Below are 26,895 nucleotides of genomic sequence, written 5' to 3'. Positions count from 1 at the left end.
AAAATCACGGTACTAGGATGTCTAACTAATATGTAAGTTTCTTCAGACCAAATCATCTTTATAAAATATTGCTTGGAGAAAAAAAAGTTACGGTACCATCTCTGAATTTTAAAAATGTTTAAATATATACATAAATGTGAGAGTTTATAATGCAGAATTTTGTTTTTACAAGAATGTAAATCAAGAATAAAATGAATATAATTTCTAGCCAAACCAAATAGTTCAAATGCCAAAAATCCCACTGTTGGGTAACAGAGCAAGACTTCATAACCTACTCTGTGCTTGGCAGTGTGTTCATGAGGACTCCTGTACTTTACAGACTATGTGAAATGAACACTTACTTTCACAAAGATTTTAACAATGAGAAAAAGGATAAAATTCATTTGAAAATGAAGGTATTGAATCTAAAACATGGCACAGATGAACTTATCTATGAAACAGAAAGAGACTCACAGACACAGAGAACAGACTTGTGGTTGCCAAGGAGATGGGGAGATGGGGGAGGAATGGAGTGGGAGTTTGCAATTAGCAGATGCAAACTATTGCATATAGGATGGATAAACAACAAGGTCGTACTGTACAGCACAGGGAACTATAGTCAATATCCTTGGATAAACCGTATGGAAAAGAGTATGAATAAGAATGTATATATGTGTATAACTGAGTCGCTCTGCTGTACAGCAGAAATTAACACAACATTGTAAGTCAACTATACTTCAATAAAAAAGTAAATGAAAAAAAATAATAATAAAAGAGGAAAAAAAAGAAAATGAAGGTATAAATGCTATGTTTGTGCTAAAATAAAAATGCGTACTAACCCAAATATTTAAGTGAAGCACACTCATTCATTCATTTACTCAATCACTCACTCAGCAAATTCTGGTTGTGAGGTTAGTATGTACAATTCCATGGGCCAAGTGCCGTGAAAAAGTCAGAGTGACATGATCCAGTAGTGTCTGGATACCATACAGTTTGTTTTTCTTAAAGGTCACTTAATCTGCAGTTGTTTGGAACACAAATAGCATTTTTTTCCATAGAAACAAGGTTTCCTGGATCCTATGTCAGCATATAAAACCCCCATTTAGTTCATAATGTGTATGCAAAACTACAGAATTAAATCATATATATAATAAACGAGGTTTCCATGGAAATCCTGTAACTTAGGATGATGCTGAACCTTATTCCTGATTAGAGCCAGGAGCAAAATGGGGGGCTCGGGGGGGGGGGGGCAGGATTAAATCCATCTGCAAGGCAAGGGTTTCTACTACTAAAGGGGGGAAACTGGAAGGAAAGGGCTGGGGGACTCGAGGGACAAGGCGGGGGCAGAGCTGGGGGAAGCCGGGAAGCGGGTGCAGATCTCCACTGGGGAAGGTGGACAAGAACCAAGCCCAGGGGAACCACTGTGATCCCAGGCACCGGATTCAGACAGAAGTGTAGGTGGTCTCCGCACAACTTGCCTGGCGAAGCTGGGGACGCACAAACCAGCTTTCTCCCTTTCCCTCCTCTGGTCTCCTCTCTTACAGAGTATCAGTGACTAGCAGCATTCGCCCAAAATGAACAGAAGTGCTGTACAATAATGAAGATACTTAAAATAACCCAGATGGAAAATAAAGTCTCTGCATAAGATAATTTCTTATACCTCAATTCAAATGCTAGACAACATGTTTAAAGGGCTCTCATTAATATATTTTAAAAGATGTAGGAAATATACTTTAGGTCTTAGTATATAACAAACACAAACACACAAGTGTTCGGAGAAAAAAAACTCTAAAAGCCTGTTCAAGAAGTTTAAAGAATTAATCCGTGTTAATGTTTCTTCTTCCTTCACAAAATAACCATATGTACAACTTATAATCCCTGGAATGTAATTTTAGAGGCTGGTCTTACTGCAAGTCATTATAAGGCTGATACACTGAAAACTGTTTTCCTGCTTCATATATTTTACCAAACAAAGGCAAACCTTTATTTTTTGCCAGAAGAATGTCAGAAGCTGAGCTCTAGTCATTAACAATTTTTCCTAAACACCGTCATCCAACTAACCTTCATTCTGCACTGCTACTTACTTGGTATTTATGGAAAGGCTTTCTAGGGTACAGTTAAGACCACCAAAAAATAATTTGATGAACACACAATTAACGCTTCCCCAAACAGCACACACATATGAACACAGGGTCTCACAAAGGCACCTTTTTTTCTTAGGAACATGTACCTTTTGACCTCCTGAAGCTTCCACTGTGTGGTGGTCTTTCAATTTCTGTTCTTGTTCCATTATGTCTTTCAAATGTTCATTTACCTTAAAATATAAAAACATTAATTTGAATTTATAGTCAAATACAACAGTAAAATAACATGTACCTTAAAATGCCTGTGTTCAGATCTCTGATGTCAAATACCAGTACCACACAAATGAACAGAATTTCATTTTCCCAACCAGAAAAGAGTATCTTACAGGTGTTTTGTTTGAAATTCTAAAGTTCATGACTTTACCAAATACTTGTTGAGTACCTAGTATGTGTCAGGTACTAGTTGGAGTGCTAGGGGGAAAAAAAGGTACTTGATAAGTTCTGTTTTAATGCTTGGGAAACAATAAAACTTTTTTCAGTAAAAAGTTTACTATCTCTTTTAGGACTACTAAGTGAAAATTATTTTCCTCAAAAACACTCTGAATCAAATTCTTTTTTTTCTTAATGTCTTCCTTGTCTTTTATTCTTTTCTTTAAAATAAATTTATTTATTTATTTATTTTTGGCTGCGTTGGGTCTTTGTTGCTGCACGTGGGCTTTCTCTAGTTGCGGCGAGCAGGCTTCACTGCAGTGCGCAGGCTTCTCATTACGGTGGCTTCTCTTGTTGCGGAGCACGGGCTCTAAGCGCCCAGGCTTCAGTAGTTGTGGCACGCAGGCTCAGTAGTTGTGGCTCACGGGCTCTAGAGTGCAGGCTCAGTAGCTGTGGTGCACGGGCTTAGTTGCTCTGCGGCATGTGGGATCTTCCCGGACCAGGGCTCGAACCCGTGTCCCCTGCATTGGCAGGCGGATTCTTAACCACTGAGCCACCAGGGAAGCCATGAATCAGATTCTTAGGCTGTGATCTCATAGGCATGTCCCTGGATCATGAGTGGGTTTTAGTGTGGTCATAAGGCCACAGTTAAATTACATGAAAAATTTTTGCATATGGGAACTTCTTAGGGAGAAGGTCTGATTTATCTAACAGATTGTTCAAACAGCCCATAATTCAAGATGATTAAGAAACAATCTGTCTAGTGCAAAAGTATTTCTTCAGAATAGTTTAGACAATTTTGGATTCTGAGTTACTGATTTTAAGGTCAGTCCAGTAATAATAAGCAAATGTTCAAGATAATTAATAATGGCGTTCTGGAAAATCTGAATGGTATTATCAACCACTGTAACTCTAAACTAAATCAATAATTTTCTAACCTCTTCTGTTGCTTAAAATTCAGTTCAGTGCCTAAGAAAAAAAGACGGAAGAATTTGAATTTATGATAAATTTAACTAACAGTTACGATACTCTCCGAGGCATTAGAAGGAATTTAACCAACACACAGATTCATCTTGGATTGTACTGCCAAGTAGGCTGCCGTGCTCTAAGATCTCAGGGCACCGACTTGGCGGTGTAAAACACTCTTCCAAAGAGACAGCATAAGCAGAAGCGACCCGGCTCTGACTCAAAACCCCCACTCACAAGCCATGACCTTAATAATTTCCTGATATCAGAGCCTTCGCTGCCAGCTGGAATAAAACCTACTTCACAAGAGGTTTGGAGACTATGGCTCTAGGACGGTCCCCAATGATCCCCTTGAGTGTGGGCAGGGCCTATAATTTGCTCCTACCCAACAGAATACATCTAAGGGGATGGGATACCACTTTGGCGCTTACGTCTCGCACACTAAGCCCCACTCTCTCCTGCTGGCTTTGAGGAAGCACGCAGCCATCCCTCGAGCTGCCCTACGGAGAGGCCTGCGTGCTAAGGAGCTGGGGGCAGGCTCCAGCCAGCAAGGAACTGAGGCTCTCCGTCCAACTGCTGGACCTAAGCCCTGCCAACAACCACGTGGGCTTGGAGTGGACCCTCCACACCCAAACTTTCCAATAAGACCCCAGGCCTGGGCAACACCTTGACCCAACCTTGTGACAGACCCTGAAGATGGAGCATGCAGGTAAGTAAGGTCTGGATCCCTGACCCACAGAAACTGGTAACACTGAGATGATTATAATAAGTAAGTAAATAACTGAGCTAACAGAAGTTTTAAGCAGTTAAGTTTGTGGTAATTATTACAGCAAAACAACTAATACAGAGAATAAAAGAGATAATGTATAAAATGTACCAAGTAAAGTGCATAATACAGAGCACAGACCCCATAAATAGAAACTACTGCCATTACTTAGAAACAATACACCCCCAACGTAATTCCAGATAGTTAAATGTCTGTAAGGGCTTTAACAAATCCTACTCAAAATACTTTAAGTTGATGTAATGGCATAAATCACCCAAAATACCAAACTCATGATTGTAAGAAAATTTTACATGTTGATAATTCATTAACTTTCATAACAGGGAAACTACACGAAAAGTACAAGACATGGTCACTTCAAGTTATTTAACCTACCTGGGTACACAAGACAGATAAATGAGATAATTAGCTTAGTAATTCTTAAGCCAGTTCCCAGATGCTGGTTAGAAAGTTCTAGCACTAAAGTTGAGTCATGACATTCTTTGTGCAACTCACGGATAAAAGTTAAAGATGTGTGTGTATCAGAGAGCCCATCGTGACCTGGAGGCAGTTCACCACTGGAACAAGCGCTGAGGACCAGTGAACTAGAGAACATACAACAAACAGCTGGCGCTGGCATATGAATTAAAAATAAATGTGCTAAAACGTCATATGCATTTTTCTTTAATGTAAGTCTTTTTTTTTTTTTTAAACATCTTTATTGAAGTATAATTGCCTTACAATGGTGTGTTAGCTTCTGCTTTATAACAAAGTGAATCAGATATACATATACAATATGTTCCCATTTCTCTTCCCTCTTGCATCTCCCTCCCTCCCACCCTCCCCATCCCACCCCTCTAGGTGGTCACAAAGCACCGAGCTGATCTCCCTGTGCTATGCGGCTGCTTCCCACTAGTTATCTATTTTACATTTGGTAGTGTATATATGTCCATGACACTCTCTTACCCTGTCACATCTCACCCCACCCCCTCCCCATATCCTCAAGTCCATTCTCTAGTAGGTCTGTGTCTTTATTCCCGTCTTGCCACTAGGTTCTTCATGGCCTTTTTTTTTTTTTTCCCTTAGATTCCATATATATGTGTTAGCATACTGTATTTGTTTTTCTCTTTCTGACTTACTTCACTCTGTATGACAGACTCTAACTCCATCCACCTCATTACAAATACCTCCATTTCATTTCTTTTTATGGCTGAGTAATATTCCATTGTATAGATGTGCCACATCTTCTTTATCCATTCATCTGTCGATGGACATTTAGGTTGCTTCCGTGTCCTGGCTATTGTAAATAGAGCTGCAATGAACATTTTGGTACATGACTCTTTTTGACCTATGGTTTTCTCAGGGTATATGCCCAGTAGTGGGATTGCTGGGTCGTATGGTAGTTCTATTTGTAGTTTTTTAAGGAACCTCCATACTGTTCTCCATAGTGGCTGTATCAATTTACATTCCCACCAACAGTGCAAGAGTGTTCCCTTTCCTCCACACCCTCTCCAGCATTTATTGTTTCTGGATTTTTTGATGATGGCCATTCTGCCCGGTGTGAGATGATATCTCATTGTAGTTTTGATTTGCATTTCTCTAATGATTAATGATGTTGAGCATTCTTTCATGTGTCTGTAGGCCATCTGTATATCTTCTTTGGAGAAATGTCTATTTAGGTCTTCTGCCCATTTTTGGATTGGGTTGTTGGTTTTTTTGTTATTGAGCTGCATGAGCTGCTTGTAAATCTTGGAGATTAATCCTTTGTCAGTTGCTTCATTTGCAAATATTTTCTCCCATTCTGATGGTTGTCTTTTGGTCTTGTTTATGGTTTCCTTTGCTGTGCAAAAGCTTTTAAGTTTCATTAGATCCCATTTGTTTATTTGTGTTCTTATTTCCATTTCTCTGGGAGCTGGGTCAAAAAGAATCTTGCTATGATGTATGTCATAGAGTGTTCTGCCTATGTTTTCCTCTAAGAGTTTGATAGTGTCTGCCCTTACACTTAGGTCTTTAATCCATTTTGAGTTTATTTTTGTGCATGGTGTCAGGGAGTGTTCTAATTTCATACTTTTACATGTACCTGTCCAATTTTCCCAGCACCACTCGTTGAAGAGGCTGTCTTTTCTCCACTGTATATGCTTGCCTCCTTTATCAAAGATAAGGTGACCATCTGTGTGTGGGTTTATCTCTGGGCTTTCTATCCTGTTCCATTGATCTATATTTCTGTTTTTGTGCCAGTACCAAACTGTCTTGATTACTGAAGCTTTGTAATATAGTCTGAAGTCAGGGAGCCTGATTCCCCCAGCTCCATTTTTCGTTCTCAAGATTGCTTTAGCTTTTCGGGGTCTTTTGTGTTTCCATACAAATTGTGAAATTTTTTGTTCTAGTTCTGTGAAAAATGCCAGTGGTAGTTTGATAGGGATTGCATTGAATCTGTAGATTGCTTTGGGTAGTAGAGTCATTTTCACAATGTTGATTCTTCCAATCCAGGAACATGGTATATCGCTCCATCTATTTGTATCATCTTTAATTTCTTTCATCAGTGTCTTATAATTTTCTGCATACAGGTCTTTTGTCTCCTTAGGTAGGTTTATTCCTAGATATTTTATTCTTTTTGTTGCAATGGTAAACGGGAGTGTTTTCTTAATTTCACTTTCAGATTTTTCGTCATTAGTGTATAGAAATGCAAGAGATTTCTGTGCATTTATTTTGTATCCTGCTACTTTACCAAATTCACTGATTAGCTCTAGGAGTTTTCTGGTAGCATCTTTAGGATTCTCTATGTATAGTATCATGTCATCTGCAAATAGTGACAGCTTTACTTCTTCTTTTCCGATTTGGATTCCTTTTATTTCTTTGTCTTCTCTGATTGCTGTGGCTAACACTTCCAAAACTATGTTGAATAACAGTGGTGAGAGTGGGCAACCTTGTCTTGTTCCTGATCTTAGTGGAAATGGTTTCAGTTTTTCACCATTGAGGACAATGTTGGCTGTGGGTTTGTCATATATGGCCTTTATTATGTTGAGGAAAGTTCCCTCTATGCCTACTTTCTGCAGGGCTTTTATCATAAATGGGTGTTGAATTTTGTCGAAAGCTTTCTCTGCATCTATTGAGATGATCATATGGTTTTTCTCCTTCAATTTGTTAATATGGTGTATCACATTGATTGATTCGCGTATGTTGAAGAATCCTTGCATTCCTGGGATAAACCCCACTTGATCGTGGTGTATGATCCTTTTAATGTGCTGTTGGATTCTGTTTGCTAGTATTTTGTTGAGGATTTTTGCATCTGTGTTCATCAGTGATATTGGCCTGTAGTTTTCTTTCTTTGTGACATCTTTGTCTGGTTTTGGTATCAGGGTGATGGTGGCCTCGTAGAATGAGTTTGGGAGTGTTCCTCCCTCTGCAATATTTTGGAAGAGTTTGAGAAGGAAAGGTGTTAGCTCGTCTCTAAATGTTTGATAGAATTCACCTGTGAAGCCATCTGGTCCTGGGCTTTTGTTTGTTGGAAGGTTTTTAATCACAGTTTCAATTTCAGTGCTTGTGATTGGTCTGTTCATATTTTCTATTTCTTCCTGGTTCAGTCTTGGCAGTTTGTGCATTTCTAAGAATCTGTCCATTTCTTCCAGGTTGTCCATTTTATTGGCATAGAGTTGCTTGTAGTAATCTCTCATGATCTTTTGTATTTCTGCAGTGTCAGTGGTTACTTCTCCTTTTTCATTTCTAATTCTATTGATCTGAGTCTTCTCCCTTTTTCTCTTGATGAGTCTGGCTAATGGTTTATCAATTTTGTTTATCTTCTCAAAGAACCAGCTTTTAGTTTCATTGATTTTTGCTATTGTTTCCTTCATTTCTTTTTCATTTATTTCTGACCTGATCTTTATAATTTCTTTCCTTCTGCTGGCTTTGGGTTTTTTTTGTTCTTCTTTCTCTAATTGCTTCAGGTGCAAGGTTAGGTTGTTTATTCGAGATGTTTCCTGTTTCTTGAGGTAGGCTTGTATTGCTATAAACTTCCCTCTTAGCACTGCTTTTGCTGCGTCCCATAGGTTTTGGGTCGTCGTCTCTCCATTGTCATTTGTTTCTAGGTATTTTTTGATTTCCCCTTTGATTTCTTCAGTGATCACTTCGTTATTAAGTAATGTATTGTGTAGCCTCCATGTGTTTGTATTTTTTACAGATCTTTTCCTGTAATTGATATCTAGTCTCATAGCGTTGTGGTCGGAAAAGATACTTGATACGATTTCAATTTTCTTAAATTTACCAAGGCTTGATTTGTGACCCAAGATATGATCTATCCTGGAGAATGTTCCATGAGCACTTGAGAAAAATGTGTATCCTGTTGTTTTTGGGTGGAATGTCCTATAAATATCAATTAAGTCCATCTTGTTTAATGTATCATTTAAAGCTTGTGTTTCCTTATTTATTTTCATTTTGGATGATCTGTCCATTGGTGAAAGTGGGGTGTTAAAGTCCCCTACTATGATTGTGTTGCTGTCGATTTCCCCTTTTATGGCTGTTAGTATTTGCCTTATGTATTGAGGTGCTCCTATGTTGGGTGCATATATAATTGTTATAGCTTCCTCTTGGATCGATCCCTTGATCATTATATAGTGTCCTTCTTTGTCTCTTGTAATAGTCTTTATTTTAAAGTCTATTTTGTCTGATAGGAGAATTGCTACTCCAGCTTTCTTTTGATTTCCATTTGCATGGAATATCTTTTTCCATCCCCTCACTTTCAGTCTGTATGTGTCTCTAGGTCTGAAGTGAGTCTCTTGTAGACAGCATATATATGGGTCTTGTTTTTGTGTCCATTCAGCCAGCCTGTGTCTTTCGGTGGGAGCATTTAATCCATTTACATTCAAGGTAATTATCGATATGTATGTTCCTATTCCCATTTTCTTAAATGTTTTGGGTTTGTTATTGTAGGTGTTTACCTTCTCTTGTGTTTCTTGCCTAGAGAAGTTCCTTTAGCATCTGTTGTAAAGCTGGTTTGGTGGTGCTGAACTCTCTCAGCTTTTGCTTGTCTGTAAAGGTTTTAATTTCTCCATCGAATCTGAATGAGATCCTTGCTGGGTAGAGTAATCTTGGTTGTAGGTTTTTCTCCTTCATCACTTTAAGTATATCCTGCCACTCCCTTCTGGCTTGCAGAGTTTCTGCTGAAAGATCAGACGTTAACCTTATGGGGATTCCCTTGTGTGTTATTTGTTATTTTTCCCTTGCTGCCTTTAATATGTTTTCCTTATATTTAATTTTTGACAGTTTGATTAATATGTGTCTTGGCGTGTTTCTCCTTGGGTTTATCCTGTATGGGATTCTCTGTGCTTCCAGGACTTGATTAACTATTTCCTTTCCCATATTAGGGAAGTTTTCAACTATAATCTCTTCAAATATTTTCTCAGTCCCTTTCTTTTTCTCTTCTTCTTCTGGGACCCCTATAATTCGAATGTTGGTGCGTTTAATGTTGTCCCATAGGTCTCTGAGACTGTCCTCAGTTCTTTTCATTCTTTTTTCTTTATCCTGCTCTGTAGTAGTTATTTCCACCATTTTATCTTCCAGGTCACTTATCCTTTCTTCTGCCTCAGTTATTCTGCTATTGATCCCATCTAGAGTATTTTTAATTTCATTTATTGTGTTTTTCATCATTGCTTGGTTCCTCTTTAGTTCTTCTACGTCCTTGTTAAATGTTTCTTGCATTTTGTCTATTCTATTTCCCAGATTTTGGATCATCCTTACTATCATTATTCTGAATTCTTTTTCAGGTAGACTACCTATTTCCTCTTCATTTGTTAAGTCTGGTGTGCTTTGACCCTGCTCCTTCATCTGCTGTGTGTTTTTCTGTCGTCTCATTTTGCTTATCTTACTGTGTTTGGGGTCTCCTTTTCACAGGCTGCAGGTTCGTAGTTCCCGTTGTTTTTGGTATCTGTCCCCAGTGGCTAAGGTTGGTTCAGTGGGTTGTGTAGGCTTCCTGGTGTAGGGAACTAGTGCCTGAGCTCTGGTGGATGAGGCTGGATCTTGTCTTTCTGGTGGGCACATCCACGTCTGGTGGTGTATTTTGGGGTGTCTGTGGCCTTATTATGATTTTAGGCAGCCTCTCTGCTAATGGATGGGGCTGTGTTCCTGTCTTGCTAGTTGTTTGGCATAGGGTGTTCAGCACTGTAGCTTGCTGGTCATTGAGTGATGCTGGGTCTTGATGTTGAGATGGAGATCTCTCAGAGATTTTTGCCGTTTGGTATTACGTGGAGCTGGGAGGTCTCTTGTGGACCAGTGTCCTGAAGTTGGCTCTCCCACCTCAGAGGCACGGCCCTGATGCCTGGCTGGAGCGCCAAGAGCCTTTCGTCCACACGGCTCAGAGTAAAAGGGAGAAAAAATAGAAAGAAAGAAAGAAAGAAAGAGGCTATAATATAGTGAAGTAAAATAAAGCTATTGTAAAGCAAAGCTATACAGACAAAATCTCACCCAGAAGCATATACATATACACTCACAAAAAAAAGGAAAAGGGGAAAAATTAATATATCCTGCTCCCAAAGTCCACCTCCTGAATTTGGGATGATTCGTTGTCTATTCAGGTATTCAACAGATGCAGGCACATCAAGTTGTTTGTGGAGTTTTAATCCGCTGCTTCTGAGGCTGCTGGGAGAGATTTCCCCTTCTCTTCCCTGTTCGCACAGCTCCTGGGGATCAGCTTTGGATTTGGACGCGCCTCTGCGTGTAGGTCGCCTGAGGGCGTCTATTCCCCGCCCAGACAGAACGGGGTTAAAGGAGCCGCTGCTTCGGGGGCGCTGGCTCACTCAGGCCGCGGGGAGGGAGGGCTACGGAGGAGGCGGGGCGAGCCTGCGGCGGCAGAGGCCGGCGTGACCTTGCAGCAGCCTGAGGCGCGCAGTGCGTTCTCCCGGGGAATTTGTCCCTGGATCATGGGACCCTGGCAGTGGCGGGCTGCACCGGCTCCCGGGAGGGGCGGTGTGGAGAGTGACCTGTGCTCGCACACAGGCTTTTTGGAGGCGGCAGCAGCAGCCCCAGCGTCTCACGCCCGTCTCTGGGGTCCGCGCTGATCGCCGCGGCTCGCGCCCTTCTCTGGAGTTCGTTTAGGCGGCGCTCTGAATCCCCTCTCCTTGCGCGCTGCGAAACAAAGAGGCAAGAAAAAGTCTCTTGCCTCTTCGGCAGCTGCAGACTTTTTCCCGGTCTCCCTCCCAGCCAGCTGTGGTGCGCTAACCCCTTCAGGCTGTGTTCACGCCGCCAGCCCCAGTCCTCTCCCTGCGATCCGACCGAAGCCCGAGCCTCAGCTCCCAGCCCCGCCTGCCCCGGCGGGGGAGCAGACAAGCCTCTCGGGCTGGTGAGCGCTGCTCGGCGCCGAGCCTCTGTGCGGGAGTCTCTCCGCTTTTTCCTCTGCGCCCCTGTTGCTGTGGGATCCGCGCTGTTAGCTGCGGCTCGCGCCCGTCTCTGAAGTTCGTTTAGGCGGCGCTCTGAATCCCCTCTCCTCGCGCAACAGGAAACAAAGAGGGAAGAAAAAGTCTCTTGCCTCTTCGGCAGCTGCAGACTTTTTCCCGGGCTCCCTCCCAGCCAGCTGTGGTGCGCTAACCCCTTCAGGCTGTGTTCACGCCGCCAGCCCCAGTCCTCTCCCTGCGATCCGACCTCCGAAGCCCGAGCCTCAGCTCCCAGCCCCGCCCGCCCCGGCGGGGGAGCAGAGAAGCCTCTCGGGCTGGAGAGTGCTGGTCGGCACCGCTCCTCTGTGCGGGAACCTCTCCGCTTTGCCCTCCGCACCCCTGTGGCTGCGCTCTCCTCCGTGGCTCCGAAGCTTCCCCCCTCTGCCACCCGCAGTCTCTGCCCGCGAAGGGGCTTCCTAGTGCGTGGAAATCTTTCCTCCTTCACAGCTCCCTCCCACTGGTGCAGGTGCCGTCCCTATTCTTTTGTCTCTGCTATTTCTTTTGTCTTTTGCCCTACCCAAGTACGGGGGGAGTTTCTTGCCTTTTTGGAGGTCGGACGTTTTCTGCCAGCGTTCAGTGGGTGTTCTGTAGGAGCAGTTCCACGTGTAGATGTATTTCTACTGTATCTGTGGGAAGGAAGGTGATCTCCGCGTCTTACTCTTCCGCCATCTTCTCTCCTCCCCATATGCATTTTTAAATATCCATTAATTTAAAAATGTACACTAGCTTTTATTTAAACTTTTTCATTTAAAAATACAGAATAGTCATGTGTATCCTTGCCTTGATGTAAGTCTAAAGTCAGTCAATATTTGTTCCTTCCTCCTGAATAATACAAAAACCTTAGAAAGGCTTTAATTCAAATCACCTCCTCTCATCCCTCATGTTACTTTAACCTAGCAACATAGTTCTTCCTTTTTAAGGGCCTCAGAATTAGGCACGATGATGATTTTTTTAATAACACTTGCTTAGATTTACCCATGTTGCACACCAACTCCCCTTTTTATCATTGCTTCCTACACCCCACCTTTTCCTCTAGTTCCACTTCTTTCTTCCTGAAAGTTTCTTTCAGTACTTCTTTCTGCAAAGGTCTGAATGATAAACCACCTCTGCCTGAACAAATCTCGATTACAACTTTAGTCCTGGGCAAAAGTACAGAACTCTAGGTTCATCGTTATTTTTCTTCGGCACTTTGATGATTTTGCTGCACCGTCTTCTGGCTCAGCTATTACCGCTGAGATGTCTACTATCACGTTCCTTTGAGAGAGGAACTGTCTTTTATCTTTGGATTCTGCAGTTTCATTGCTATATATGTAGGCGTGGATTTAATTCATCCTGCTTCAAATTCACGATGGTTCCTGAATTTGAACGTCTATGCCTTTCATCTATTGTAAAACACTTTCATCCATTGTCTCTTCAATTATACTCTCCCCAGCCTACCCCCTCCCTGTTAACTCCTTTTGGAATTCCAATCAGGCCTCTAGGCAAGTCTGTTAACCTCAATGTCATATATCCCATCTCATCTCTCTGGGCTGATTCTGGGTGATTTCTTGCCGTTAATTAACTCCCCTCTTCAACTATGTCTAATCTTCTGTTTAATCTTTTTATTTCAATGACTAAAATTTTCAATTTCTAAAGTTATATTTTATTCTTTTTCCAATATACCCTCCACACTGCCTTACTCTTTCCTATGGCTTTTATTCCGTGTTTTATTTTCAGCCACTCAAGCGTTTATTTTTGTCTTTTCAGACTGTTCTGCTCTCTGCAGCTCTCGGCGTGTGGGCCTTGTTTGTCAGGTTTGCTGGCCCTCCCGTGTACGTGACGGCATCTTCATCATTTCCTAAACGCCGGTTGTTGGTACTTTTGCATCTGAGGGAAGAGCATCCCTCCCCCACTGCTGGGGACCCTCAGGGTTTGGGTGTAGAAGTGACCTTCAGAGTAACCTTTCCTCTGCTGGTGTGCCGGGTGCCAGGAAGATACCACTGGCCTGGCACTGGGCCTTCTGGTCATCTGCTGCCCCCCAGCCCATGCTCAGTCCCGAAGGCGCCCTCCCCAGACCTGGAGGGAGACGCGAAGTCAGCCCACGACGACCCGACAGGCCGCGTCTTCTCGCCAGGGGGTGGTTTAGGTGTGGGCCTGAGAACCACTCTCCTGAGGGAGACCTCCTTTGCTAATAGCAGCGCCCAGAAGACCCTACTCTCGTCTTCGCCGGACACCGTTATGACTGCACGTGTATGACCTCTGGAATCACCGAAGCCATGGTAAAACCACGCATGGAAGTAGCCCTGTGGCAAAGCTGGAACCCCTGCATTCCTGATGACACTAACACTGACACAGCCCACCTCCAGGTGGCACTTAAGAGCAGAGACATCGCGGCTGGTGTGCTCGTTTCCACCGAGGGCTTGAGCTCTTGGCGGGTCTACACAGAGGTCACGGTTCCAACCTCCCGCAGCCGGCAAAACCCACGGCCTCATCTGGCATCTAGCGACTCTCAAGCCCCGGCAGAGGCTCAACGGCCCCTGAGAGGCCACCAAAGCCTGCAGCCCCGCTTTGTTTCTGGCACCCGACAGTTTCCTTTTCTGTCTCTGACGCTCAGCTCTGTAGCATAAACCTTTCCAACTGCGTTTTATCAAACGTGTCCAGGAGTTTGTAACAGGAAGGGCTACCACTGAATCTGACACGCTGCCAAAATAACTAAAATGTTCTGTCCTGGCAACATGTGTTACAAGGCCTCATAACGTCCACGCATCTTGAAGCATTCTGACGGATTTACCAATTAAGGCGGGTAGGGGTTGACAGGGCCCAAACCTGGGAAAGTTTATAACTTTTTCTGGGTTTTTGATTTGGTCCTTTTTCTTAGCATTTTGTTTTCTTTTTTTAATTTTTTTTTTAAGTTAAAAAAGAAACCCTTTAGAATTCAGTATCAGGTAGTTGTAACTGACCTGTCAGTTTGGAAATATCTTCATGATTTTTTTAAAAGTCCTTATCTGATTCTCTCGGAAAAGCAAACTGGTCACACGTGAACATCCTGAACCCCTATTCCTTCACTTCCTCATCCACACAGTCAACAGCTATTTACTGAACGCCGGACGTTATATTAAGAGGCTAGGGACACAACGGTGCATAAATACAGTCTAGTCCCTACCCTCACGGAACAAGGGAGACAGAACAAAAAAGGAAAAAAGGGTAAAAAGCTCCCCCCGACAAAAGCAATCTGTAAGGAGTGGTGCAAATCAATAAAGAGGTGAGTAGAAAACCACGGGAGTGGGGAGACCTATCTGAGCAGGGACGCTGTCCCAGAGGCGGCCTCTGAAGCTGCAGCCACGACACAGAGAGGAGGATGCAACACAAGCAAAGACCCTGTGGTGGGAAAACCTGGTGTGTTCGAGGGAGTGAAAGAACAGTAAGGCTGGAGCCTGGTGAGCCCAAGGGAGGCTACAGATGGAACTAGAGAGAGGGAGGGCCAAGTAACAGAAGGCTCCTGTATTCTAACTCTTGTGCGCCCCGCCTGACTTAGCCGTTACAATCTTGTCCTCTGTGACCTTGCTTTTCTTAAGTTTAAACTCATTTACAGTCAACAATGCTGATAACTATTCTAGCCGTGTAATTCCCATTTTTCTATGGTAGCTTTTTTTTTTTTTTTTTTAAATACTTGTATTATCCAGAAGAAAAGGCAACTAGGTCAGGATGAGCCAAAACAAGAGCCAGAAGAAGCAGTACATACTCCAGTGGAGAGCGGAGGGTGATGTCACAACCGGAGAATAGACGCCGACGCCGGGGCTGGTGGAACAAGCGAGAAGAAGCTACTCTGAGCTACTCTGAGGTGCAGGTTCTATCAACTGGTTCCCATCCTGATCTGAAAACTGAAGAGGGTGGACATGGCTGCCTAAAGGTGCTGGACGTTCCTAATTAGGTGATCTCCTTATCTTTCCGTAGCCTCCCGAAGTTCTACAGTGCCGAGCCTGATTCTGTGGCTGAAACTCCCTCTTCGATGTACTGAACACCATTGCTTTGCCAAACACTGCACCGGTCCAGGCACTAGTACTAAAAAAAGAAAGACGGGCACAGGACTCGTCCTCATATCGATTATTCTAGTTTGTTTAAATGATTGAACTCTGAAAAGTGCTATAAAGGAAACAGAGCATCACAGTAGAAAATAAGACGTGCCAGGTGCCTAGTTTAGACAGGCTGTGAGGAGAAAGCGGCAGCCAAGTTGAGAAATGATAGCGCAGAGGCGCTGAGCCGCACAAAAAGCTGGGCGATGGGCCGCCCAGGAACGGGAAACATCGCGTCCAAAGGCCCAGAGGTGAGCCCCACAGCTGGGATGAAGGGAGGGAGGGAAGAAGAGGAACAGTGGTCCTGACCTAGGACGGAGGTGCACACAGGGGTCGGGCTGGATGGTACTTTGTCGGCACTGGTACACTTGACGTTTTCAGTGTAAAATGTGAACTCAACATGATCCGAGTGGCCTGAAAAGCAACATTCTGGGGGTCCGGGTTCTGGTCCTGCTGGAGCGGCAGGTGTCACCTGGAGCTTCCCGGGGACACTGAGGAGAGCCCTTGGATGAGACAGCAGGGCCGGGAGGGTCAGCCGCTGAAGGAGGCACACGCCGGGTTCAGTCCGTCTGCACGGCTCTGCCCTCAAGCCGCACGAGGCTGAGCCGCTGGGCTCAAGCAGGAAGCTGCAGCCTCGGGGGCTTGAGGAACAAAGGGGGCAGTCATCGGCGTGGCTGGGTACCAAGGAGGAGGGGCAGCCTGGCAGGAAGCACTCGTGAACGGAGGAGACCCCAATCCACACAGAAGCTGCCACAGATCCTTGGCTGGCCCGCACTGTGCTGGCAGGAAAGGGCCCCGGAGCCCAGGCAGGGGACAAGTGCTGGCAGCCCGGCAGGGAGGTGGTGTGGCGCTCAGGCGTGGTAAACGCCCCGGCGGTCCGCTGAGGCTTCACAAGGCTCACATGTGAGTTCGAGATGCGGACAGAAAAGCAGTCACTGGACTTGTCCAAATGGGAGGCTACAGTGACCTCAGCAGCGACTTCAGGGTGGGAGTGGGCGAGGGGATGGAGAGGTTCTGTGTACAGAGAAACGGGGTCCGATTTGGATGGGGATTACCAGGATGGGAGACACCAGAGCAGTCTTATTCTTACGAGGACGATCCGACAGGGAGGGAGTCGGGCGACGGAGGAGCGTGAGGGTGGCCCACAGACCAGCGGTGGGAGCATTGCCCGGAGCTTCTCAGCAACGGAGACTCTCCACCCCAGCCCAGACCTACAAGCTCCCGGGAGATTCTTATACACATTAAAGCGTGAGAAAAACTGAAGCTGAGGACCAGTGGCCATGAAGAGGGGAAGAGAGAGGAGTCCTAGAGCAGTAAGTAAGGGGGACTGGCCTTTGACAGGAAGGGGACACTCTCCACTGTGAGAGCAGCAAAGAAAGACAATGATGCTGATGAGGAAAGGTCTCCAGATGCGGCAGCAAGAGGAGGGACTTCCCGCCGGACGGCTGCCCATCTCTACGCTACGAGACGAGCACTCGTGACGTCCGCAGCTGACGGCGATGGGGGAAGGGCTGGGGAAGGTCCGAGGAGCAGAGGAGGACGGGCGGTCATGCTGAAGTGCGGGAAAGGGACCTGCGCGTGGACACGCCTGTCGGGCTGGCAGTGAGCGCGGCGTGTCCGTCTGAAGCTGGTGCTCAGGAATGCACACTAGCCTCCCCGCGTGAACTCCTCCAGCAGTGTTAACCTCATAGGTGCATCTACGGGATAAGGCGGTAACTGGGCCCAGCTGGGGTTTTATCAAACGAGCACAAGGGAAGGAGAAGGATGCAGAACTGACCTTCCAGGCAAGACTCTAAGTTCAGAAAGGAGAAACGTGAAGTCAAGTGAGACCGGGAGAGTTAAAGGGCTCGGTGGTTTGGAACTCACGATAAAGGTGAACAATTTTAATAGTGGGGGTGTGAGAGTGAGGGAAAAGAAGTAATCAAGAACGGGAGGTCTGCGGTGGGTCGTGAAGGCCACGCGGTTTCTGACGATGAGTGGGTCCAGGATAGGACCGTGACCCCTACAGCTAACGAGTGGAGGGCAGAGTGCCACACGGGCCTTTGACACTGACGCTGATATTACGGACCACGATGGCAGATGCAGGAGTCTTCACACTTGGCTTCTTGTTACAAGCTCTATGCAAGCATTCAAGGGAGGACACCTGAAGATGTAACTTCTTTTAAATCCGTTCAGGTCTTGCTCACAGATAAGGTTTAATTTTCTCTGGGGTTACAGTTGTAAACGAAAGAGAATCAAGAGGAATTAACTATTCAAATTGGTAATGGGAGCGATAAATTGACAATTTAAGCATCTTCAGAGCACAAATAACTAATCACAGTTCTATAAAAATTTCCAAGAGGAGGAATCTACAATCTATATAGTCTTATGCAAGTCAGCCAAGCAAACCTAAAAATCATCTAGTTGGAAATGAGAAACTTACTTCATTCCTGGATGCAAAAAATACTTACTGAGCACTCACAGCGTACAGTTAGTTCCCTACTTGGAGTGCTCTGAATTTTGTAATAATCTGATATGAACTAGATTAATCATTAAATGTAACTACAGATATTGTGGAACACATAAAATCTATTTCCATCATTCTCCAGTCTAAAGGGAATGGGAAATTTCAAGTAAGATCGCACAACTTTAGTTTTCACTTTGATTTAAAACAAAAAGAGTAATGGAATCTGTCTTAGTCCGTTCAGGCTGCTACAACAAAAATACCACAGGCTGTGTGGTCTGTAAGCAACAGAAATGTATTTCTCAGAGTTCTGGAGGCTGGGAAGTCCGAGATCAAGGCGCCAGCAGACTGTGTCTGGTGAGCCTGCTTTGTCACACGGCAGAAGGGGCGAGGGAGCTCTCTGGGGTCTCTTTATAAAGACAGTGGCACAGGTCCCACGCCTGAGGGCCAGGCCCTCACGACCTAACCACCTCCTAACACCACCACATTGGGGCTTACGACTTCAACATATGAACTGGGGGGCAGGGGGACACAAACATTCAGTGTGGAGCAGAGTGGGGACGTATGATGTTTTCCGGTTCTGAGACTTTTTTTTTTACCCAAGGGAGCATATCCCTACCTTATTTATCCAGTACATGACGGCATCCTCAATGTCATAGGGCAGATCTGTGGCTTGGAAGAAAGCCGAGTACTGCTGAGCACACGCGGCCACCTTCTCCACGCTGACCATCTCCACGGTGTAAGCCATCATGAGGGTGTCCATCATGGCCAGGTGAGCGCTCTGGAAACACAAACCGAGAACAACCGTTAGAAACGGCTGCTTATATACGTTTACATGTTAACAATATTTCCTAACAAACAGGAGCACAACTAAAGGCTATGGAAGACAAGCCTTGGTAAGAAAGCGTAAATGGTACAGGCCAGAGGTGAGCTAACGGAACCCAACTAATGTATCACTCAGATGCTTACTGGGGATCTATGCTCAAGACACTCATTATCTTCTACTCAAAGGGTGCTCCTTTTCCTGCTTCTCCTGCCTTTGAAAATGTCGCTACCATTGGCTCGGCGATACAGCTTCCAACTTCAGAGCAGTCTCTGAGTAAGTGCCCTCCTCACTCCTCTCCTCTACGTGGTAGAAATGTACACCACAGGGTAGAAATGTGCACGTGCTACTTGTAAGCTGTCTCTCAAGGCCACCCTCCTGGTCTGGTGGCCTCCGCTCCCATTCGGACACCACCATGTCTCACCCCTGAACAAAGCAAAAATCCTGATTTTCCTGGCTCCAACTTCTTCCTCATCCTCTTCATCCAGCACGGGACTTAGTCTTTCCTTTGTTGCTGTTTTTTGGGAGGGGTGGTTTCAAACAGAAACAGCTATATGGGGGGAGGGCGGGTTTCTTAACATTTCCTAACATCACAAAGTATCTAAAGTCGAAAGTACCCTCTCCCCCTCCTATTTCCCAAGCAGTGTCTACGGTTTGGTACGTATTCTTACCAAAAATGTAAGTTTGGTAAGAATTTACACTGCTTCCTATTCTTTGGCTTCCCAAACAACGCTACAACCTTGTGTTTCTCCAGGGACGACGATTCTCCTCCGTGGGACTACTGGGCCCGAGAGCAACTGCATGCTAAGTTGTGATGCATAGTCACTTATCTGCTCTCTAGAAAGGCTGCAGCTACTTTCACATCCCCCAAGAATGTTAGCAAGGGTGCTTGTTTCCCCACACCGTTTGCCAACAGTAGACATCATTTACTTTTTATCATCTGTTATCAGTCTGAAGGTGAAAAACCCCACTCTTGTTCAGACTTTGCATTTCTCTGATTGAGGATGGGCATCTTTTGTATGTTTGGCAATTATTTGTACTTTTTTCCTCGGAAAACTGCCTGCTCATATCTTTGGCCTATTTTTCTCTTAGGTATATTCACCTTTCTTTCTTTATTTCTTGACTTGTAAGGGCTCATTATTTATTAGGTACATTAGCTCTGCACCATTCAGGTAGCAAGTACTTTTTCCTAGCCTGTCTTTGGACTTTCAACTTTATTTGGAATGGATTATGCTGCAGAGAAGTTCTAAGTATTTACTCGGTAAAATCTGTGAATCTTAACGTTCTCCTTTACGACTCTGGAATTTCTCCCAAGTTTACAAAAGGCTCCCCGCACACCCCCAAGTATATAGAAATAGTATCCTCTACTTTTTCTATTTTGATACTTTAAATCCACGTGGAATTTATTTTTGAAGATGTTATCAACTAGGGACTAGTTATTTTTCCAAATCAGAGACGTCATCATATCATGCTCCCGTAAAGTCTACCTCATCTTCTATATAATAAAGTCTGAGGCCCCTCCCTATCAATCCACTTTTACAACCTGCATTTCCTTCCCCGAATCTACATTCCATTTAGAACAGCCTCAGAAGAGTGTCTGCTGTTCCCCCAACCTGTGGCCAGGCTTCAAGCTCCCATGCCCTCCCCTGCTGTCGCCTCCTCACATTGCAGACTAAGTCCTGTTGTTGGTCTGCCTGTCACCCTCTTTCCGATCTCCTTTCCCATCAAAATGGATCATTCTTCCTACAGAGTGAGTATACTATTTATACTTGCATGAAATTCTTTTTTTCTTTCAGTTTTATTGCGACGCAACTGAAATACCACACCGTGTAAGTTTAAGACTGGACATACAGATATTGTGAAATGGTGACCACAAGAGGTTTAGGGGCACGTGCACTGAATCCTGACTTAACTATCTGAAGCAGGGCAGGGGAAACAGTGTCTGCAAGAAGCTCCCCGGGAGAGGCTCATGAGCAGCCAGCTGAGGACCACGGACTGTCTTGCTGCAGGACAGGCACCAGCCCCCTGGTGAGACGGTGAGACCCCAAGGGCAAGGGCGCTGTCTGAGCACCTTCGCCTTCCCTACACCTCACACAGTACCTGACAGCGAGCAAGGGCTAAAGGAAGGAAAGGGGCTGGTCTACTGCTCACTGTAAAGAGGGAAGAGCTAGCTTGACCCTGGAGGCTGAGGAAGTGGGTCCTGACTTGGAGGTGGTGGACCAGCGTACTGGAAACTTAGCAGTGTTTACAGGAAGGCAGGTGCTCTGTCTGAAGCAGAATGCCTGATAATGGCGATCAGAAAACCAATGGTGACTCCAGGTGCTGTGCTGAGGGCTTTATTAACATACCAGCTCTTCCATTTCAAATCTTTTCTGAAGTAAGGCTGGAGATAATATACATTTGTTATAACCCTTAAAGCTCTGAAGGAAGCATCATTTATGTTTTTAATGGGAGGAAGCTGAAGCTACAAAAATTAAATAGTTTGTCCAAACCTATGTGCTCCTTCTACTGTGTCGTGCAGTTGGCAGAAGCTAAGTCACGTATCAATAGTTAGGCAAGAAATACGTTCTGGAAATGATAAATAGACATCATATGCAAGAAAGAAAAATAAGCATAATTATTTGAACCTCAAGTCATGTTTTCACATTCTCCCTCTTTTTCAGGCGGGTACTGTCCAGAGACCCCAATTCCTTCTTCAGACTCAGAGTGGACACGGTATCAACCGCAGCGCGCCCTTTCACTCAGGTGATTTCTGTGTCCTCTCTATTCACTCGAGCCCTAGGGAGCGGGGTCCTGTCTTTCTCATCTTTGTTCCCAGCACAAGGTTTGGAGGGGAAAGTCTGAGTAATTAGTATTTACAGCATTACAAAGCATAACTCTTTTGAACAAATATGTGGGAAAACATCTCAAGAGCTGTAAAACCATTCACCTCCTCTTCACTAAGACTCTTTCTCTTGGCAATTTATTCTACAGATACAATTTAAGAGAGAAAAAGGAGCTGTATGAATGAAACTGACCATTACAGAACTGTATATAACAAGAAAGGAAGCAATGTTACAAGCACAATGAGCAATTTATGCCATCCTAAGCTATTTAACAATAGGGGAAAATGTGCACAATACAATACTGAGTAGAAAAAACAATGCCATACTATAACAATGCTCAAAATAAATATATACATATAAATGGGCAGACATAAGTGTATGTACATATACATCTTGAAAATATATATATATATATAATATATATATATAAAACAGGAAGGGAAAAGGAATGAATAAAAATAAAACTTACTTAGAAATGACCTTGTTATAATATGCAAAAAATACATATAAAATCTATAGTTTACTTCAAAAATTAGGATAGTAAACACTAAGTATAATTAGTAATACATTTTCAGAACAAAGCTCATCTCACTGATTACTTCACTTCCTAAATTTAAAAACAGATTAAAAAAAATTCCACTACTGTGTTTACAGATATTTCCATAAGATATTCACCCACTTTTAAACTACGAACCTTCAAATTTTATTATTATTTTTTTTTACCCGTTAACTTTATGAGGTAGAAGTAAATTTAAAAATTACGTATAACAGAAACTATATACATAATGAATCTAGAAAGCATCGACAGTGAAAAATAAGCTGTAGGCTACAATCAATCGATTTGGAATGATTTATGTCTCTAAATAAAATACACGCATTTAGTTTTTCACCCAAAACATTAAGGTCAGAATAATGATAACGGCAGCTAGCACTGAGTGTTACGCTCCACGCGATGTTTCCCGCGTTTGTATCAACTCACTTGATAACACAGCACTGTGAGATGCACTGTTATTAAACCTATTTTACAGAGGAGTGAACGGAGCCACCTGTCCGAGGTTACAGAGCCAGGAGGCGTGCCGGGGTGTGACCTGAAGCCTGGCGCAGAGCTCACACGGCCCACCAGCGGCCTGCAGACCCCAGGGCTGGGCGCCCGGTGGCAGCGCAGAGCCCGCCATCCAGAAGCAGCAGCAGAAAGGCTAGTTAGGAAGGAAACGCAGGAAGGTTTCCTGCATTTTAGTGAAAAAGGCAAGGACCAGGAGGCCCGGGAACTCACTGAGGCCGCTATTAGCGTCTACATCTGGGTTACGGGTTACAGTTTTGTTATCTCCGACCAGTGGAGTCTAGACAAAAATGATTTACATTTAGGTATCAGAAATGAAGGTTAAGGCTTTTAAATAAAGAAGAGCATTGAAGTGTTGTAGGTAAGAAGGCTATTTATTAATGAGCCTCACAGATTAATAACATCCAAGTTCTACTATTTCACGGCTTTTTTATTCTTTTATCAGATGAAGGACTAAGAAAATATTTCCTAAACTGAACTCAGGCCTGTGGCGCAGTGGCCAGTGCACCAACTATGTCCAAGCCCTCCTAGAAGGACACGGGAGGGAACAGACTTAACAGACAGCCATGAACATGAAGAATTGGAATTATTCTGCTAAAATGGCACACAACAGCATATACACATCACACTATAGTTTGTCAAAGTTAATTCCGATTCAGAAAATATTTTACACATCATTTATCTATATAAACAAGTTCACCATAATTTTCATTTATCCTTCATTTACATGGAGATACAAGGAAAACAGCACTTAAAGCCCTACTGAGATACCACTTCCCACCAGGAAGGCCATAATTAAAAAGTCAGATAATAACAACCATTGGCGAGGATGTGGAGAAATGGGAGCCCTTGTGCCCTGCTGGTGGGAATGTTAAATAGTGCAGCCACTGTGCAAGAGTCTGGCAGTTTCTCAAAGAGTCTGCCCCAGCAGCTCTGCTTTTAGGTTTATTATACCCAAGAGAAATGAAAACGTGTCCACACAAAAATCTGTACACAAATATTCAGAGTAGCATTATTTCTAATAGCCAAAAAGGTGGAAACAACCCAAACGTCCATCAACCGATGACTGGATAAGCAAAAATGATATAGCCATGATATTTTTTTTTTAAATAAATGTATTTATTTATTTTTTGGCTGCATTGGGTCTTCATTGCTGTGCGCAGGCTTTCTCTAGCTGCACTGAGCAGGGGCTACTCTTTGTTGCGGTGCACTGGCTTCTCATTGCAGTGGCTTCTCTTGTTGTGGAGCACAGGCTCTAGGCGTGCGGGCTTCAGTAGTTGTGGCACACGGGCTCAGCAGTTGTGGCTCGCGGGCTCCAGAGCGCAGGCTCGGTAGTTGTGGCACACGGGCTTAGTTGCTCCGCGGCACATGGGATCTTCCCGGACCAGGGCTCGAACCCGTGTCCCCTGCATTGGCAGGCGGATTCTTAACCACTGCACCACCAGGGAAGTCCCCTAGCCATGATATTCTGAATGGAATATAATTCGGCAATAAAACGGAACAAAGACTGACATAAGGCCACAACATGTGTGAACCTGGTAAACAGTGTTCTCTAAAATGGATTGTGGCAATGCTTACACAACTCTGAATACACCAAAACCATTGCACTGTACGCTTCGAATGCATGAACTGCATGGTGTGCCAATTATACCTCAAGTTGTTACCCCCCAAAAGATTAGATTGATTTATGATGCTCTGCTGACCCTTTTCCAGTGTAAACACCTCAAAAATGACTGTTTAGGTCTAAGTTAGGCAGTTAGCTATATCCATGTGTTTGCAAAGTATCTTTAAAAGGACTTCAAGGTGAAGGGACACTTATTTTTCTGGACAGTGAAGTATTTTAGATATTATTAAAAAATAAATTAACATTTGCTTACCACCATAAGTTTGTTTTCTACATAATGTTAAGCAGGAAACGTCTATAGATGAATCGATGACAAAAATAAAAATAAATAAATATGCTAAGTTAATTCTATTTTCCTCCCATAGATATTTATGTTCACTTTCTTTTTTTTTTTTTTTTTTTTTTTATGTTCACTTTCTTAAGGCTCCAACTAATCTGGATAAAAGGTATATATAGTTTACTTTAAAAGATTATTATTTATGATCTTTCTTAGATACTGTTAATTATTTCAGTAGCTAGAATCTGAGCGATAGATTTCTATAGTTGGTATGAGAATAGAAATTTTCCAGGAAAACAATTTATTTCCAATCATAATGTCGGTCCCCTTATATGATAAGAAAATCTTAGCATATCAAAAATTCAGGCTATCAAAAGTAGGCTGGTCCAAGGAGCAAAAAGCACTGGTCTTAAAAACAAAGGCAGGAGAAACTAACACACCACTGTAAAGCAATTATACTCCAATAAAGATGTTAAAAAACAACAACAAAAAAAAAACAACAAAGGCAGGACTTCCCTGGCGGTCCAGCGGTTAAGACTCCGCGCTTCCACTGCAGGGAGCATGGCTTCGATCCCTGGTCGGGGAACTGAGATCCCACGTGCCATGAGAGGCGGCCAAAAAAAAAAAAAAAAAAAAAACAGAGGCAGACCGTCACTGAAACGGCAACGAGTTCAGCTGTAACCTACAGGAGGATGCAGGCACAGCTGTTCCAGTCATAGCGATGCTGTATCCAACCTGTAGTAAACACAGTCAGGACCAAAGCGGGCCACCGTCGTTCTGCTACAGCAGACGGAACGGCGGAACTGGGCGCCCTGGCGAGGGAGGTGGTGTCCATGAGATTCAAACGCTTAACATGAATGACAATTGCTTGTGACCACACGAAAGTGACACATCGATTTTATTTGGACGCATCTGGTTAGACATGTGAATGGGGTAAAGAGAGAGTTAAAAAGTACGATTACTAGCATGGAACTATTAGCACAGTGATACTTATTTAGCTGCCATTTAACTCTGCCTACATTGAAAAAATACAGTACGACACACAATAAAGCAGTCGAGAGTTCTCTTTAATCTGTGTCCATAAGGGCGGCACGAGCATCTGGCTTACATTCTGTCATTTGCATTTGGTGAATCTGATAATCACACACCCAGTGGAGAACTGTTTCCAAGACAATGTTGAACCAAACTGATATCAAGCTTTATTACAAAAGGAATACATGCAAGAAACAGTGCAGCCCAAATGTCTATCAAAATGCAAGTCCCAGGGGCTTCCCTGGTGGCGCAGTGGTTGAGAATCTGCCTGCCAATGCAGGGGACACGGGTTCGAGCCCTGGTCTGGGAAGATCCCACATGCCGCGGAGCAGCTGGGCCCGTGAGCCACAACTACTGAGCCTGCGCGTCTGGAGCCTGTGCTCCGCAACAAGAGAGGCCGCGACAGTGAGAGGCCCGCGCACCGTGATGAAGAGTGGCCCCCGCTCGCCGCAACTGGAGAAAGCCCTCGCACAGAGACGAAGGCCCAACACAGCCAAAAATAAATAAATAAAAATTAAAAAAAAAAAAAAAAAATGCAAGTCCCAGACCAATGAAAGAAATGATGTCTCCCGAGCAGTTCCATCACTTCCTCCGGGCTATATTTAACCTCAAATGGCAAGTTAAGGATGTTTAACTGAGGCTGCACCGGGTGGACACAGACAGGAACTGCACATCAGTAGCAAATAAATACGGTAAACACAGGAAATAGTTTACAGCAGTGGTCCTAAATCTGGCTCATCATCAAAAATCACAAATTTCCTGGCCCCAAACGTCAGAGAGGCCCCAGAATAGCATCCTAACAGGAATCCTGCCCCCAAAGGCCCTCATCGCAACAGACTGACAATGACATCACTCCACAACCCAACGCCATCAGGGGCTTCCCGGGGCCCACCACCCTTCCAGGGTCTCCTCTTCCACTGCTTCTCTGCGTGAACCTATGGTCCAGGAGCACAGGTGAAGAGCAAGCAGAGTGCCTGCGTTCAACCTTGACTCTACACCTGCTACGTAATCCTGGGCAAAGCCCTCAATTTCTTTATGCTTCACTACCCTCAACCGCAAAGTGGGATGACAACAAGAGTACGGGCATTTCGTGCCCTAACAATAACACGGTTTACGT

General features: G+C 44.1%; 1 protein-coding gene across 1 annotated transcript in view; it reads right to left on the bottom strand.

The window, feature by feature from the left end:
- The window catches only part of CAMSAP2 (calmodulin regulated spectrin associated protein family member 2), a 110,029-nt gene that overhangs the window by 36,789 nt on the left and 46,345 nt on the right, over positions 1-26,895 (bottom strand). Inside the window, exons 3-4 of the mRNA XM_068541876.1 lie at positions 18,757-18,918; positions 2,210-2,293 (exon numbers count right to left, since the gene is read on the bottom strand). Coding sequence (XP_068397977.1) covers positions 2,210-2,293; positions 18,757-18,918 — 246 coding nt within the window. The remainder of the gene's footprint in view (positions 1-2,209; positions 2,294-18,756; positions 18,919-26,895) is intronic.

The sequence above is a fragment of the Eschrichtius robustus genome, chromosome 3 (assembly GCF_028021215.1).
Source record: "Eschrichtius robustus isolate mEscRob2 chromosome 3, mEscRob2.pri, whole genome shotgun sequence".
Taxonomy (NCBI): domain Eukaryota; kingdom Metazoa; phylum Chordata; class Mammalia; order Artiodactyla; family Eschrichtiidae; genus Eschrichtius; species Eschrichtius robustus.
This window is presented reverse-complemented; position numbering and strand designations above follow the sequence as displayed.